The sequence below is a fragment of the Orcinus orca genome, chromosome 2 (assembly GCF_937001465.1).
Source record: "Orcinus orca chromosome 2, mOrcOrc1.1, whole genome shotgun sequence".
In the NCBI taxonomy this organism is placed as follows: domain Eukaryota; kingdom Metazoa; phylum Chordata; class Mammalia; order Artiodactyla; family Delphinidae; genus Orcinus; species Orcinus orca.
The window spans coordinates 168,001,373-168,017,297 of record NC_064560.1 but is presented as its reverse complement, the minus strand read 5'-3'; the positions used below and the strand labels follow the sequence as shown (position 1 = coordinate 168,017,297).

The 15,925-nt window shown below is 42.9% G+C and overlaps 1 protein-coding gene across 4 annotated transcripts in view; it reads right to left on the bottom strand.

Annotated features, from left to right (window-relative positions):
* Positions 1-15,925, bottom strand: part of RAD51B (RAD51 paralog B) — a 690,361-nt gene that overhangs the window by 223,645 nt on the left and 450,791 nt on the right. For all 4 annotated transcript variants that reach the window (XM_049706908.1, XM_049706909.1, XM_049706910.1 and 1 more), the window contains exon 8: positions 12,690-12,786. In XM_049706908.1, coding sequence (XP_049562865.1) covers positions 12,690-12,786 — 97 coding nt within the window. The remainder of the gene's footprint in view (positions 1-12,689; positions 12,787-15,925) is intronic.

The following is a 15,925-nucleotide window of genomic DNA, read 5'->3' as shown; positions in this document are numbered from 1 at the left end:
CAGTTTATCTGATTTGGTGCTCATTAAACAGCTGCCCCAGAAAAACAGCCACCCCCCACAGGTGCTAAGCTACATGAAGCTACCCTGGCCAGCCTGGCAAGTTCTCAGCAAGTGTGGGGCTGATTTACAGACTGCCACTTCGCAAGTGGGTCTAACCCCATGATGGAGGTTGGCTGTTGGCTGATATAGAGGGCCCTACACACACTGTGATTCGGGACAGATGGATCAGGGAGTCCACCGTCTCTATGCCCTGATATCTTAAGATGGCGGCCCAAAAGCCACCACAGGGTCACAATGATCTTGTCTTTCCTTGATTGCCTCTGACATAAAAAAATCTGTCTCCCTCAACCCGGCAGTTCTCTAGGTGCTGGACTGTAGTGTGACGTTAGCTGTTTCATGCGTGTGGGCCTCATTTTTCTTATCTTTTCCTGTTCTATCCACTGTAGTACAACACATACAGCCAGTTTAGACGTAAGGTTTAGCTCATTACAGTATGTAGGAATTCTAGGGTTCCAACCAGATAAGGCTGCCAAAATTGAGAATTAGCCTTTACGTTCCAGAGGGCAGAGGCCAAGCCTGATACTGTTCTTGTTACCCCGGAACCCCCAGCAAGCATTTCATATTATACATGTTCCATTTTGAATGAATGCACGATTGAAAGACTAGACCAATTCTTAAGTTTGAGAAGTTAAGTGACTTGCTCAACATAACACAGAGGGTTTGCGGCAGGGCTGGCCCTTGAACACAGGTCTCCTAAATCCAAAGGTAGTGCTTTATCTACTGCTAAAACACACTGCTTCTCTAATGTCCATTTGTAAGGAGATTTCAGGGGGCGTACAACCTCTCGCCACCGCCTTCCATGCCAGTCATAATGGACCTCCCACAGGTCTCCCATGGCACCCTGCCTCTTGTCCATTACATGGGCGTTTCCCTTGGCCCGGAGCACTTCCCCTCCTTTTCCTCCTCTTGGGAACTGCTACTGATCCTTCAAGATCCAACTCCACCTCTTCAAGATCCAACTCAAGTGTCTCCTCACTGAAAAGCCTTCTGAGAACACTCCCAGCCCCAAAGCGGGGCTCCTATGTGCTTCCCCAGCAAAATCCTGACCCTAGAGCCATCACAGCGCACTCTGTATCCTCATACACCATGATTCCCCAACCACCTGACTGTGAGCTTTCCAAACAGCAGAGCCTTAGCTTCTGTCTCCCTTCTGTATCCCTAGCCATCTGTCTAGCACAGGACCCAGTAGAGAGTCCTAATAAACACCCTTATGGTAAATCAGACTAAAGTACTTCAATTGCCACTCTTCTGTGAATGTGGGAGATTCCTCTTTCCAAAGCAGAGCTGTTGAGCCCCTGTTCTTTCCTCTCTGACACTTTCCCTGCACTGCCTACTGTTATTCGTCAATACAGTCAGCGCAGGCACATAGTTAAGGCTGACTGCACTTGGTAGGAATTTTAAAGCATACGTGATATATCGGTGAGAAAGATCACAATGGCAGTTTCATGCTTCTTTTAGGTGAGTACAGGTCTAAAGCTTTAAATCATTCTTTGATTGTCTCTCTTGTAGCTGTAGGTGCCTCCTTCATTCATCAAATATTTAAGATGTAACTACTATTATCAGGCACTATTCCGAGAGATCCAGCAGTGAACGAAAGAGACAAAGATGCCTCTCCTCAGGGAGCTTACATTGTAATGACCCTAAGACAAGATTTTCTTGCTGATTTACCTTAATTTTGGACTACCATGTCTAAGTGCAAGCTATTTCCCTTGGTTCCAGTTGGGTCTCTGAAGGAGCAAAGGCGGTTCTGCCTGGCTGGGCTTTGGCTCCCACCTGGCGCTCTGGCAGCCACTTATTCACTAATGTTGGTTTCCTGAGCTCTACCTTTAAAGATTTCAATGATCTATTCTATCTCTGGTCTAGTGGTCTCTTGGGGGAATGTTCTCCTTGTCACTCAACTCAGAAACAATTTATTTTGGCGCTTTCCAGCCTCATTTATCTATACGTTATATTTATTTATTGATTTATTTTTATTGAAGTATAGTTGATTTACAATGTTGTGTTAGTTCTGGGTGTACAGCAAAGTGATTCCGTTATATATACATATATATCTATTTTTTTCAGATTCTTTCCCCTTATAGGTTATTACAAAATATTGAGTATAGTTCCCTGTGCTATACAGTAGGTCCTTGCCAGTTACATATTTTATATATAGTAGTGTGTATACACTACACTACTACTATACAGTGTGTAGTAGTGTGTACTATTACACTACAAATTCCTAATTTAACCCTCCCCGCATACTATATTTAAAAACAAAACAAAGTTTGTCTCCTTAATGCCTGGCCTACTGGGGTGTCATCCATCCTCTATAGCTGGAAGTAATACTCCTGGGAAACTTAGATTCTCTTAGCTGCTTTTATGGGCCTATTAGATAGAAGGATGGCTGAGAAAAATCAACATCAGAACCTAAAAAGGCCTCAATGTCTACTATTAAAACATAAGAAGCCCTCTACAACACACACACACACACACACACACACACACACACACGCACGCACACACACTTGCATTTCATCCATAAAACTCAGACCCTCTCCTGAAGGTAGGGAGTAATTTTGCTCCAGCATATTGTAAATTATGGAGAGGATGTAACTGATAGATACAGAGTTCTTCCTGCACACACTTCAGTTACCAGCTGCCATCTTGGCTTCTCTGCCTTACCTTGTCTTAAGCAGAGGTAAATGATGGCTGACCACAGGACAGACATATAGTCTGTGCTAACGGGCCTGCCATATGACCCTCAAGAGGAGGCGACTTACACACAGGTACGTTTAGGCCTCATATCTCATCAGATAATAATTGTTTGGAGTAGGAAGTGAATTCTGAATAAACAGAAGAGACCTCTCTCCACCCTGAAGAGAAACGCTAGGGCTGACTGTGGGCATAACAAAAATTAGATCAAAGAGGAGCTAGAACTGGAACTAGAAATAAAATGTTTTCAAATGTTTAAAAAGAAAAACAATATGTTGGCTTGAAGGCATGGACTAGCAATAGGGAGGTAATACCAAAAATTTGATCTAGAAGATGATGATTTTGAGAATGGATGTGACTGGAGGGACTGACAAAGGTACACAGACGTCTGTGTTTACCAGCAAACTAATTAAAAATACTTGCTCAGTTGGACACAGTTGTTTAACTAGATGTTATAGTGGGGTACTCACTCCATAGGTACACCCTTCTAAAGGAATCTTATAAGGGGAAAATACCCCTTATCCATGGGCCCTACTGAAAGAATAGGTGTACTGGCCAGGTTTTTTTTACCATATGACTTCTTGGCATTGGCTGATTAGACAAAAAGATAACCCAGCCACAGAATTAGCAGGTGTGAAAAGGTAAATTGGGCCGATCAGCTTATAAGGTCAACGTTCAGTGCCATGGAAAGCTGAGGCAGATATGAGAAAAATGAAGAGAATGACCTAAGTTTAAACCTTTCCAATTTTCATGTAATCTGGCTGTACTTTACTTCCTATTTGCACAAAGCCATGAGAATGCCAACTTGTCCTTACAAAAGAACTCAGTGGATGAAAATGTAAGTTCTGGAGCCAGACTCTCTGGGTTGGAATCCTGGCTCTGCCCATAATTGTGTTGCTTTCTAGGACTCAGTTCCTTCATCTAGAAAATGGGATAATGATTACCATCTGCCTCAGAGGGTTGTTATGAGTATTAAATGTGATAGTGGATGTACAATGCCAGGCACATGATATACGGTCCATGAATGTTAGCTACAGTTATAAGTAGGCCTGACTTTTTTTAAAGCAAACTTGAGTGGCTTTCTGTTTCTTGCTACCAAAAGAACCCTGAAACAGTCTAGTAAATACTCTCTCCCAGACATGAGACAGAGCCTGCAGAAAACACCACTGGCGACCCAATGGAGGCCAGGTGGCTGCCGTGAGTCTGATGGTGTCCCTTCTACATGCCTATGCCCTCTCTTAGGGTATTACCTCCTTGAGAGCTCGGATGGAGACACATTCGTCTTGGTATTCCTATGCCTAACACGGACAAGAGACTCAATGAATAAAGAGTGGTTCTCAAAGTGTGGTCCCCAGAACAGCAGTATTAACAACTCCCGAGAATTTGTTAGAATTGCAAATCCTCTGGCCCCTCCCAAGACTGACTGAAACTCTGGGAGCGGGAGCCCAGCAAGGTGTGTATTGATAACCCCTCCAGGTGACTTTGATGCATGCTAAAGTTTGAGAACCACTGGGATGAGGGTTCTGTTGGGGAAACACTACCATCCCATAGCCTTGACTGAAGAACAGCCCTACTCTATCTAGGGAGATCATTCACCTTTGAGCATGTGGCTTAGGAAGAGATGCACACGTAACTATAAGGGAGGAAGGAGAAACGTTCCCAGTCAGTCGAATAAGTCTCATCAATCATGTTGATCAAGGAAATGACATGTTACCAATGGATCATCCTCACATTCTTCTCACAGAGGCTTCAGGAAAAATCGACTCCCTAACATGGCATGCCAGATGTCCATGATCCATACTGCTGACGTCTCAAGTCCTACCCCCCCGCATTCCCGTACATGCCCCCTACACTCCCAGTCATAAGGAATGACTGGTAGTTCTTCAAATGACCATGCCCTTGCCACCATATCTTTAGTAATGATGTATCCTCTACCTAGAACATCATTTCTTCCATCTCTGTATCCTTAGCACTAAGTGTAGTTCCTGGTGCCTAATGGGTATCCCATTTCCCTAAATATTTGATGAGTTCATTGTCTCCTTACCTCCCATATCCCCATCCCTAAGCCATCTTACACATCTCGTCTGGACAGTCTTCAGAGTACAAATTATGATCATTTTATCACAAAACCTTAATTCAGTCTGGCATTCAAAGTCTGGCCCCGATCTACTTCCAAATTTATTGCACGTGACCTCCTATATTTACCCTAAAACCCCAGGCAAATGGGGCTCCTTTGCTACCTTCCCAGCATATGCTACATTTCCCTACAACACAGATCCTGTTATTTACTGAGTACCCTCTAGGAACTAGGGGATACAGGGGTGATCAAGACAAAGTCCATGACCTTGAGAAAATGATATGAAAGCAAAGGAGGCAGACCATAAACTCATAAACAAATAAACTTATAAGATCAGGTAGTGATAAGGGCAATGAAGAAAATCAAGTAGGTTTAGGGGATAGAGAAGGCTGGGAAGGGGGTAGTGGTTTCATCTTAGATAGAGAGGTGATGGAAGACCTCTCTGAGAAGATGACACTTGAGTGAGACTGAAGGTAGTGAGGCAACAGGCCAAGGAAAGTTCTGGACAAGCGCTCCAGTCAGTGGGAAGAGTAAATTCGAAAGACCAGAGGCAGAAAGCCCAGAGCCTACGGAACAAGGGAGTGGGCTGTACAGCTGGAACAGGTTTGAAGAGGAGGATAATGATAGGAGATAAGGGCAGACAAGGCCTATTCTGAACTTAATGTCTTAGTTCTCAGCATTTCCTGATCTTTCCTCTGCCTATTGAAATCCTATCTATCCCTCAAGGCCTATCTCTTACATCTTCCTCCCTGGACCCTTCAGATCTCCCTTTGCTGAAAGAGATGTTCCCTTCTTCCTGAATCCCGGGGACTTTGGTCCATACCATACTTGTCTAAAGCACTGCACACATTCTACCTAATACTGTTCTTCTTTAGAATGATTCTCAAACTGCACTGTAAATATCTTGAGGGCAGGGACCATATCTTGCTCATTTCTGGATTTCCTGTAACATTAACATAGTGCATATAGTAGAGGCTCCACAACTCATGAAATCATCAGGCTGGAAGGCACTTAAAGGTCTCCTCATCTAGCCAAAAAGTTTTTTTTTGGAGGGACCATAGCTCTAAAACTATGCTACTATATGCAGGAACGCAGCTAATCCACAGGAAAAGTCAGTCTGACTGAATAAAATACAGTTTAATCCAACTGGTATTTATCGAGTGGCTTATCAGAAGAAGGAAGAAAAGCAAAGCCCTCAGAGAGATCCAAACCTAGGTCGGAGCTCAGCTGGACTGTCATTGGGCCAGACCACCTTGCCAGACCTTGTTACAATCCTCCCCAAATCCTAGTAAATATCACCAATGCATTCTGAAAGTCTTCCCTGCCACATGACAACACAAACTAAGTTATCCCCTGGCACCACTCCTAGAAACCAGCCATTCTTTACTTTATGATTGCTGACCTGGACGCCTCTCATCTTTGGTATAGAATTCTCTTCAATGATGTAAACAAGGATCTCTTCTCAGAGAATCCTTTGGATTTGAAGACCTCTGGGATCACACCCCCTCTTCTCTGGGCTTCCAGCCCTGCCACCTCTGTAGTTGAAGCAACTGGCAAAACTGGCTTTGGTGTTCTCGTCCCTTCTGCCTTCATGACACTGAGATGTGAACAGGAACATATGTAGATCTGGGAAATGAGCCAGTAAATCCGCCTCGAAGACCGCTTCCCGAAGAAAACTTCTGGCTCTCGTCTCATTTGATCTTAATGCACCTCCTGCTTCAAATGTGTCTCTCTGGCAAACTCTCACTAGCAAAACAGAACTCCTGACCAAGAAATGCTTCCTGGTGCTTGACTTCACTGTTCCTTTCTCCTTTTGATCCCTTGGCTGTGGTTCTATCGCCCGCTGGCCTCTCGGCTGAAAATCCTCAACAAGTTCCTCTCCCTTGTGAGATCCACAGCTTTTCAGATGTTTGTGGGCTGTGCCCATTCCCCCCTCAACTCTAGTGGCCCGCACCTCACATAACATTTAGGCTTCCTTTAGCTAAATGCTACAGGGCTTGGGAGGTATTTCAATCTTCTAAGCTTTTTCTATAAATTAGGCCTTTCACGGCAGCTGAACCGTTGCGGGAAGTGGTATATACCCAGCTAAGGGACGTGGATTCTTAAATACTAGGGGGAGTGGGGCACGGGTAGGTGTGTATCCCCTTGTGAACAGAAGCACGTGAAGTTGTGTGTGTCGATATGTGTCTATGGCTTTGGAATCAAAAACGGGAAAGTCACTAGGACACAAGTATTTGTATCCCAAACTCCCTCCTAAGAGGCAGCAGTGTGCAAATCTAGGATCTCAGGGGAGGGGCTCTGGCTTCTGTTCCCGGCACCACCACCTCTCACTCGCTGTGTGGCCTTTGGGCAACTCCCTTCTCGCCTTCAGGCTTCACTTGCTTGAGGTGGATTAAATGATTCATCACATTAAGACATTTTTAAATACTATGGAAATGCTAATGTTCACAATGTTGATCATCATTGTTAATATTAACCTTGAAGTGACATTTCATGTTTTCAAAGCACTAATTATAACCAACCTGCACCATGTCCCCAAGAGGTGGGTTTTTAAAGCTGCCCCACCCACACTCCCTTGCACAGGGTCCTACCCAAACCAATGAACATTTAATTTGAGGTTGGGCTATGCAGGGCTTTGGAGCCAAAGTGTGGACAGAGTCCTGCTAACTTGACCAATCTACCCCAAAGTTTGTGGTTAATGGATTACAAATTCGGGTAATGCTGGACAATAAATTACAACTATAATAATAAAGCTGAAAGGACACACAATTTAAGCAGAAACACCAGTGTTTTTTATCGGAAATGAAAGAAACCATTGATCATAGCAACTGTCTGAGATTAGCAGGGAGCCACATTTTCAAACATCCTGCAGTAACTCCAGAGCAGATCCAGCTGGAAAGCAAGAGTGGAAATAAAACTTGAAAATTCCTACCACGCTTTGAAGTCTGCCTCTTTCACAACCACGAGTCCCTGATTCGTCCCAACCATTCTGAGCTGTTCTTGCTTGTTGAATTTATTTTAAAAGAGACACAAGCCACGCACTTGCATATAATCTGTCAAATGGACTCCAGCTTTCTGCAGGGATGGTTTGTTAGGGAATATGAATCCCAAAATACCTTCCCTTGCACATGAAATCAGCCATCAGTTCAACTGGAATAGAAAGGCTTCCAATACTAAAACTAGAAACCACTCTTGGTTCTAGTAAATACTACTTTTTCCTCTTGTGTTCTTTCCTTGACCCATCCAGGTACTTTTAATTTTTAGTTTTTTAAGGCTGTTATCTATGAAAAACTATTACTACAGATAAAAAGATACTAAGTGCCACCCTAGGCTCCTAAAATGGGCGCGTCACCACACTGAAGTGACTGCTATCCCAGTAAATTATCTGAGGAAGGATAGCCTATGACCTAGGTGGAACAAAGCTTCGATCTTGCACAGGGCCCACTGTCACCACACGTCAGTCTCACCTACCAACTGTGCCTGGGTGGATAGGGGCTCAGCCAGTCCTTTCTGCTCAAATCCCAGGTGACTTCAGAATAGGACATGGTGTCTTAGGCCAGCTGGACTGTTAGATCCTTTCTCTACTGATCACTATGACTGAGATCCAATCATCCTTAGCATCTTCGACGAACACCGGGAAGAAATGTCAAGGGCATATAAGAAACATGTCCTTGGTCACAGAACAGTCACAATAACCTAGTAAGTAACCAGACACTGAACTTCATAATAACCTACACGCCTGAGTTTCTGTCAACAGAGCAAAACACCGAAGAAGAAAATAGTTTGACTCACAGTGCCTGGTCAAGAACAATGGAGATCATAAAGTCAAAAATCCCGATTTCTGCCCTTGGGTTCACAATATAACTTTGGTCAATCTGCATAAGTCTCAGCCGGTCCATTCCCCCACAGGAAGAAAATAATGTCTGTGAAAGGCACGCTGAAAACTGACAAGCACACTTGCACGTATGAGGAGTTATTTTAACTAAATAGGAAAAATTCCATTTGCCCTCTCATGCCTTCTCAGGACACAAAGCTATGGGTAGGAGCAATGGCGGGGGCGTCCTTTGGTGTCCACTTCTCCCTTCTTTGGCCCTCCCAACTGGGAGCTGAATAATTCACTGGGGGAATGAATCCTCAAAGGGAATCAGACCGTGGACCCTAGCAGTGAACTTAGGTCTACATAATCCAAGCAACAACCCAGGCACAAATTTAATAAGGAAAAAAAGCCCCAGCAACACAAAAACAAAGAACTCTCAACTTTACAAACACTGGGAGTGCAACAGCTGGTCAGCCGAGATTAAAGGAGCGTGAGAGAACACCTCCCCATCTCCTGCCTTCTCCTCCCCCGTTGAGGTCCCCGCAGCCAGCCAGGGCTCGCTTTTACAGCCCTGTGCAGATGACCTTGTTCCAGCTAAGATAGGAACTCTTTGATCTCAGCAGGGGGATGCTCTGGGCCTGCAGCTGGTAGATATTAATAGTACAGGATCCGCTGGTGTGGAAGAGATCTCTCAGTTGGGCCAGGTCACTCGTATCCCCTGCTCTGAGTCAGAGCAGAAGGAACTTCATTTCCCCGCATCAGCCCCTGCTGGGTACTTCTCTCGGGTCAACTCGGATCATTTTCTCACTGGCTGCTCTCGGTCGCTTGTTCTCACCCCGCAACTGTTTTCAAGGGAGCGCTGTTTAAGCCGTGCCCTCTGCTCTTGCAGCTGAAATCTATTACAGGACAGGGTGAACCCTGGGCTCAGCCCATCACAGTGTGTTTCTCACTCTCACCAGCTTGCACACACTTCTAGTGTACATGTTTGCGTGCGAGAGAGGGTAGAGAGAGCAAGAGACAGACAGACAAGCCCAGAAGTGTTTACAGAGAGAGAGAGACAGCAGTATGGGGAGGGGGGGCTGTTAGAGGTACGCTGATGTATCAGTGCTAAGATTTCTGAGGCTCCTTTCCATTATGTTTAATCTAGGACGACAAGGTCACTCTTCCCACCCTGTAAATCAGAATTTTAAAACCCCATCACCAAGTGAACGCTCCTGACCTTCAGACCCACATCACAATCTGACAGAGTCAGAGCTAGAAAAGACTTCAGCCATCTTATACTCAACCTGTCTGTAATTTAACTGAAAAAACTGAGGCCCAAAGTGATTAAAAGAGCTGCCCAAGATCACAGAGCTATAACACAAGGGCAAAGCTGATGATACAACGCATGCTTACAACAACAGAGAGATTTGTACATTTTAATCGTAGCAACATTAACAACCACTGCAATATATTTGAATAGGTATAAGTGTTCTAAGAAATTTATTATTTTTTTTCATTCACTGGTAAGGAACTTCATTATAGGCTTCAGAAAAAAATTCTATAGACTCTTTATCTGCTTAGCTATGGAAGGAAAAGATCTAGAAAACTCAATTGCTTCCATTCTCCCTTGGGTTTCATAATAAGAAAAAGTTGTCTAAGGATGAGCTGGTAACTCTCCCTTGGCCATGAACAGGACTTTACCATTTTTTTGAAGCGGTTACACTGCAGCCACAAAGCAATTTCCTTTATATCTGTTTTGCTTCTCTTCTTTGCTTGAGATAAACCAGGAAGCCAGGACAAAGAAAAGTACTCTTACTTATTGGCTTTCAGATAAGGAAACAAGATAGTCTCTTCTGGTCTCCTCCTTGGAACTGAATAAATGTGTGTGTACGTGTGTAATACTTATAATAATAATTTTTAATCACGTTCATAGGTCTTTATGTGATTCTCATGGTTCACTGTTGTTACAAAGCATTTACTATGGTACTGGTTCAGCATTTATTTACTGCCTACTACGTACCTAGAACTTTGCTGGTCATTCAGGCACAACAAAAAGAATACAAGAGAGCCTGTGACCTTAATCTGGTGGGGAAACCATGAAAAGTTAATTTCTTTTTTTTTTTTTAATCTTTTCTGTCTATTGCTGATCTGGTAGAAGGGCCACAGAGGAAGAAGAGAGAGTGAGACCAAGGCAGACTGGAACAGGAAAGGAGGTTTTGTGGAAGGGGTGGTCTTTTTTTTTTTGAATTTTATTTTATTTATTTTTTAATACAGCAGGTTCTTACTAGTTATCCATTTTATACATATTAGTGTATATATGTCAACCCCAATCTCCCAGTTCATCCCACCACCACCACTACCCACCCCCATTTTTCCCCCTTGGTGTCCATACGTGAAGAGGTGGTCTTTAAATAAACCTCGAAGGAGTGGGAGGATTTGGGAAGAAAAGAAGAGGTAGGAGTGAAAAAGGGAAATGCTGTTCTAGAAGGGTGAGCTGTCTCTGCAGAGGCACGGAGCCAGGGCTCAGGAGAGCAGGCAGAAGGTCAGCATACTTGCTGGAGGAGCTTCACAGAGGGTGCAGAGGAAGGAAAGGACAGACTACAAAGAGTTAAGAAGCATCAACTTAATCTAGCGTATTTTTGGGGAAACTGGTCCACACAAGAGAACAGCATTTGCTGATTTCCATGGTGTAAATACTTCCACCCTGGTTGACTGCAAGCTAACAAGCCACAAATTCCTGAATATTTTAAAATCAGCTTGTTGCTTTTTGCCCATTCTCAGGAAATGGGCTAAAACAACGTCAAGATTCCTGAGTAGGAGACTGACACAGTAAAAGGAAGCCAGAAATGGGGAAGTTTAATTTGGTAGTGTAAGATGTACATGGGAGAGGCTGGAGTTGGGAAGGCCATTTTGGAATTTATTAACATAATCCAAGTGTGAGTTTTTAATAAGTCAGCTGATCACAATACAACTCACAAAAAAGAGGGCACAGATATATTTGGAAAGGACAACCAAGCAGACTTGATGATGAAAGAAGTGTATGGAGGGAACGAAAACTGATGTTTCAGCTTTTTAGCGGGAATGACAATGCATCACTGAGTGTGGAAATACCACTGAGTGTGGTACACAGAGCACTCTACAGTTGTTATAAATAAGTAATTTGTTTCACTCTGAAAAACACTGCTGAGAAGCAGGGATGTGGTCCTTGCAATTTTTGAGACCATAATCCAAGGCCAATCCATGGAAAACCACCTGGGCAGTCAGGAGCCTTGCTAGCCCTAGAGGTCCCATATATTCCACCATGAATAATTCTCAGAAAATGGAAAGTGCAGAGGGGCCTGGAACAGCTATGCTCATCCACCCAGGCCCACAGCATACTGCCGTGAAAGCAATCAGACTACAACTAGCAGAACTCAGAAATGTCAAGTAAGAACTTTCAGTAAAACTAGAAACCACCCACTGGCTCAGTGGTGTAATTCCCCTAGCTACATAAACCAGAGCCAGTCTGACCTTTGCTGGCATGGGAGGGTGGAGAAAATTTTGCAGATTTACCAACGTGGCTAGTTTTTCTTAATCCTTCTGTAAAGCTGATTGGGAACGCCACGACTCCAGTACCTGATACTGGTGTACACTTTTAGCCAGTCCAAAAGTACCCAGCACAAACAAAAGGTTAAATTGCTGTACGACCATGGGTAAAGCCAACATTTGAGCATCAGTCTCAAAAACAAAGTCATTTAGCAGTTCACCAGCCCTCATACTGAGGACCCAAAAGAACCTACAGAGGAGTGACGAGCCTTAGGTGGAGGTGACAGATGCCTGTGAAGATGATTCACTCAGGTGAAAAAGGAAGCTCACTTATAGAGACAGAGCAACACACTCTCCAAATATAAGGGATCAGATGCCAGGAAAGGTGGCCAAGCCTATATCGCCAGGCTCCGGCTGGGTTCACTGGCCAGGGCCTGTTAGCTGTGTGTCTCAGTTCTCAGCAGAAGGCAGAGAGGCAGTGGCGGAGCCGTATGTCAGTGTCAAGTTTCAGCCCCTCTAAGACAGATCCCTTACCTTCAGACAGGGACAAATCATCAGCTGGAGACACCAGGTCTGCCTGAGAAGCTAGGGCTCCACTCAGATGGGTTGTAATTTGATTCGTCAAGATAACCTGTGAACAGACAAGGAGAAGGCGGAGGGAAGGGAGAAGAGAGAAGACCAAATTAATTATTAGAGCTATCAAAAGGCTGTAGTTTAGGGGAAGACTGATAAGTACGCAGGTAGGAAAACCCCAGCTCTGACTTGCATCAGTTTTATCTTTAGGCCAGAACTATCTGGCAACGCCTCCAGGTCATTCAAATCACAGAAGACCGAGGAAACAGACTGACTTTTTTCAGAGCTTAAACCACTAATCAATTCTTTCTAAATGCTGAGTAAATTGGGACAGAGAAGTGTCGCCATATTACCTGAATAATAGAAGGCCAACCAGAGAATTAAGATGAATACGTGCACACTTTATCATTTTTAAATTATATTCACAACATACAATATGACTAGCGCTGAAGAAAAGCAATAATTTAACATCTGGGTGCCTGGGGCTTCTTCCCTTGTTAACTGGAAAGTCAGAATTTTATTTCCAAATTTGTGAAATTAGAATAAAATTCATCTCTAAAGGAATAGCACTCTTCTTCTTTTCAGTAAGTTGAATTCTAACAAAAGAATTCCAAAGTCTCACTATGTATTTAAAACACAAATTAATAGAATCCGACCTATACAAAGTTAAGTTCATAACATTTAAAATTCCTAGAAAGGACTCTAAAGTCACCTAATCCACACGATTTATTTCCACACAATATTTTTACATATGGTTCCATCAAGAAATTATTCTTTTCCTTAAAAAATCCTCATTTATAAAATTTGCTCTATTGTTTAGAAACCTAAAGGGAGAACAGAACACAGATTCTCTCCTGGAAAACTGCAGCAAGACTAACGTTACAATCATTTCTCAAGATTTGAGGTGTTCCCATCGTGGGCATCTTGGTGAACCATCTTGGTCCCTCAGAGGAAACGTAACTTCTGAAAAACTAGGCATTTGGTACCTGGAATATGCAACTAGCCAAATCGTCGTGGTCTGTCCCAAGGGTCAGCTATGGTTTTGCTGCCACCCTGATTGGAGCAGAAATGGAAATTGTCTCCATTCTTTACTGTCCAGCTTTTCAGCCACACCTCTGTCGCTGTCTCTTGAATGGACCAATGACACGTTATAAATCCTATGCCAATGGCAGCTTAATTGGGGGCTGAGAGGGGAGCACGATGGCAGGGTCAGGAAAAGAAGTGAAGTACTCTATTAACAAAGACAGCCTGTCCAAGGTCTTTGTGTGTCAACTAGGCTCGTGTGAATCCCCAGCTACTCTGCAGCGATGACCGGATATTGCAGTATTCCACTGAGTATTTGCTAATCTCATCCTTCCTATGCTTTTGTATTGCTCATTTTCATCTGGACTGGTAAGAATCACATATGATAAGTCTTTCAATTAAAATGGCTGGAAATGGCCAAATAAAAGCCTGCTCTTTTAAGAAATAAATACTCATATTCAGGAGCAAGAATAAGCAATTATGTTCATTTTCCTCTTTATTATATAGGGTACGGGCTTTGGTGTTCAATAAAACTTGGTATAGGGCTTTGGTGTACCTTTATTATATAGGGTACGGGCTTTGGTGTTCATTTTCCTCTTTATTATATAGGGTACGGGCTTTGGTGTTCAAATTCTGACTGTGACACTGTGAACCTTGGGAAAGTTACTTGAATCTTTGAGCTTCATCTATTCATAGGTAAAATAACACCTATCATATAGAACCATTACGAGAATTGAATGAGATAATCAATGTAAGGTATTTAATATAGTGTCTGGCACGTGATAAATATCCAGTAAATGTAAGCCATTGTTGTTGCTATTATTTCCTTAAGAAGAATGTTATATAGGTTAATAAATTACTAATAAAGTACATGCCACATGCTTCAGATCATTGGATCTAACAATAGAACATGAAATCACAATTTTCTACATCAGGATATATACTTCAGCACCTGATCATTTCTACCAGTCTCAGTCCTTCCTAAGCTTAACTTAGTTTCAAAGAATTTGTGTAAAAATCTCAGTAAGAAAACGATAGTAATTATTTAAAGCAAGACCAGTAAGAAACCGGCATTGTTTTGAGAATACCATGTGATTTTTCTACCAGTGAAGAAAATAATGTATCTGTCGCAGTTAAAAAAAAAAAAAAAAAAGTGAAGCTTCAGGAGATCTAGACATGTAAGCTCTATTTTGGGGGGAATTCTTCTAAAAGGTGGTTTGGTGAAAATGACTAGAACACTAGTGATATAGTAACAGTAATGAGAAAAATAATTATTGAATACCAACCATGCAAAGCATGTCACCATGTACACAGGGGAAAAGAAAGAGGTGAAGGCTCTGTGTGTCTTCTCTAGAAACTTGCAAGTTAAAAGATAAGACATTTACTAAGATATTCAGACCACTTTTTCTCCATTTTATTATTATTTCCCTGGTCCTACAATGGAAACTTATACTGAGATGATGGCTTTATTGTCCATAGCTAACAAGATGATACCCTGCTGAGCCTAAAACCAAACTACAGATGTGCCTCCAAAGATACCCACCCCCAGTGCCACTTCCAATGCAAGAGTAGATGCCGAAGAAGCCATTTGTACTCTCCAATGGCAAAAGAACAAGCTCCTAAGTGGTTTCGCTAATAATCCACTCCCTTTTTATTATGAGTCTGAAAGCCAAATTGCTGAAGAGATACACAGCAACCAAACTCAGGGGGTTGCTCTTGCTGAATTGTGATTTTCTAAATCTGTGATCGGCAGAATGATAAAATGGAAATATTTCCAAATAGCACTGATTACAAATAATCATGACTTGGGCAGAAGCCTATAGATGTGTTGTCCTCTGAGGCAATCTGGAGACATGAAAACTACACTCCTAAAATAACTTATCAAATACTATTACATATTATAAACAGAGTCTTAACACTATCTGCTTTCCAAAAATGAGTTCTGACTGACACTTCAGAGGGTCTTTCAGGCTGCTCTGCTCCACTGGAAAGATGAAGGCTTCTGACACTTGGTACTAAATTTGTGTGGGAGCAGCGTGCACAATGATTAGGCTGAGGGCTTTGGAGTCAAACAAACGTGAGTTCAGATCCTGGGCTCCACCACTTACTAACTATGTGATGTGGAGCAAGTTTCACAACTCTCTGGGTTATAATTCTTAACTCACAGGGTTTTG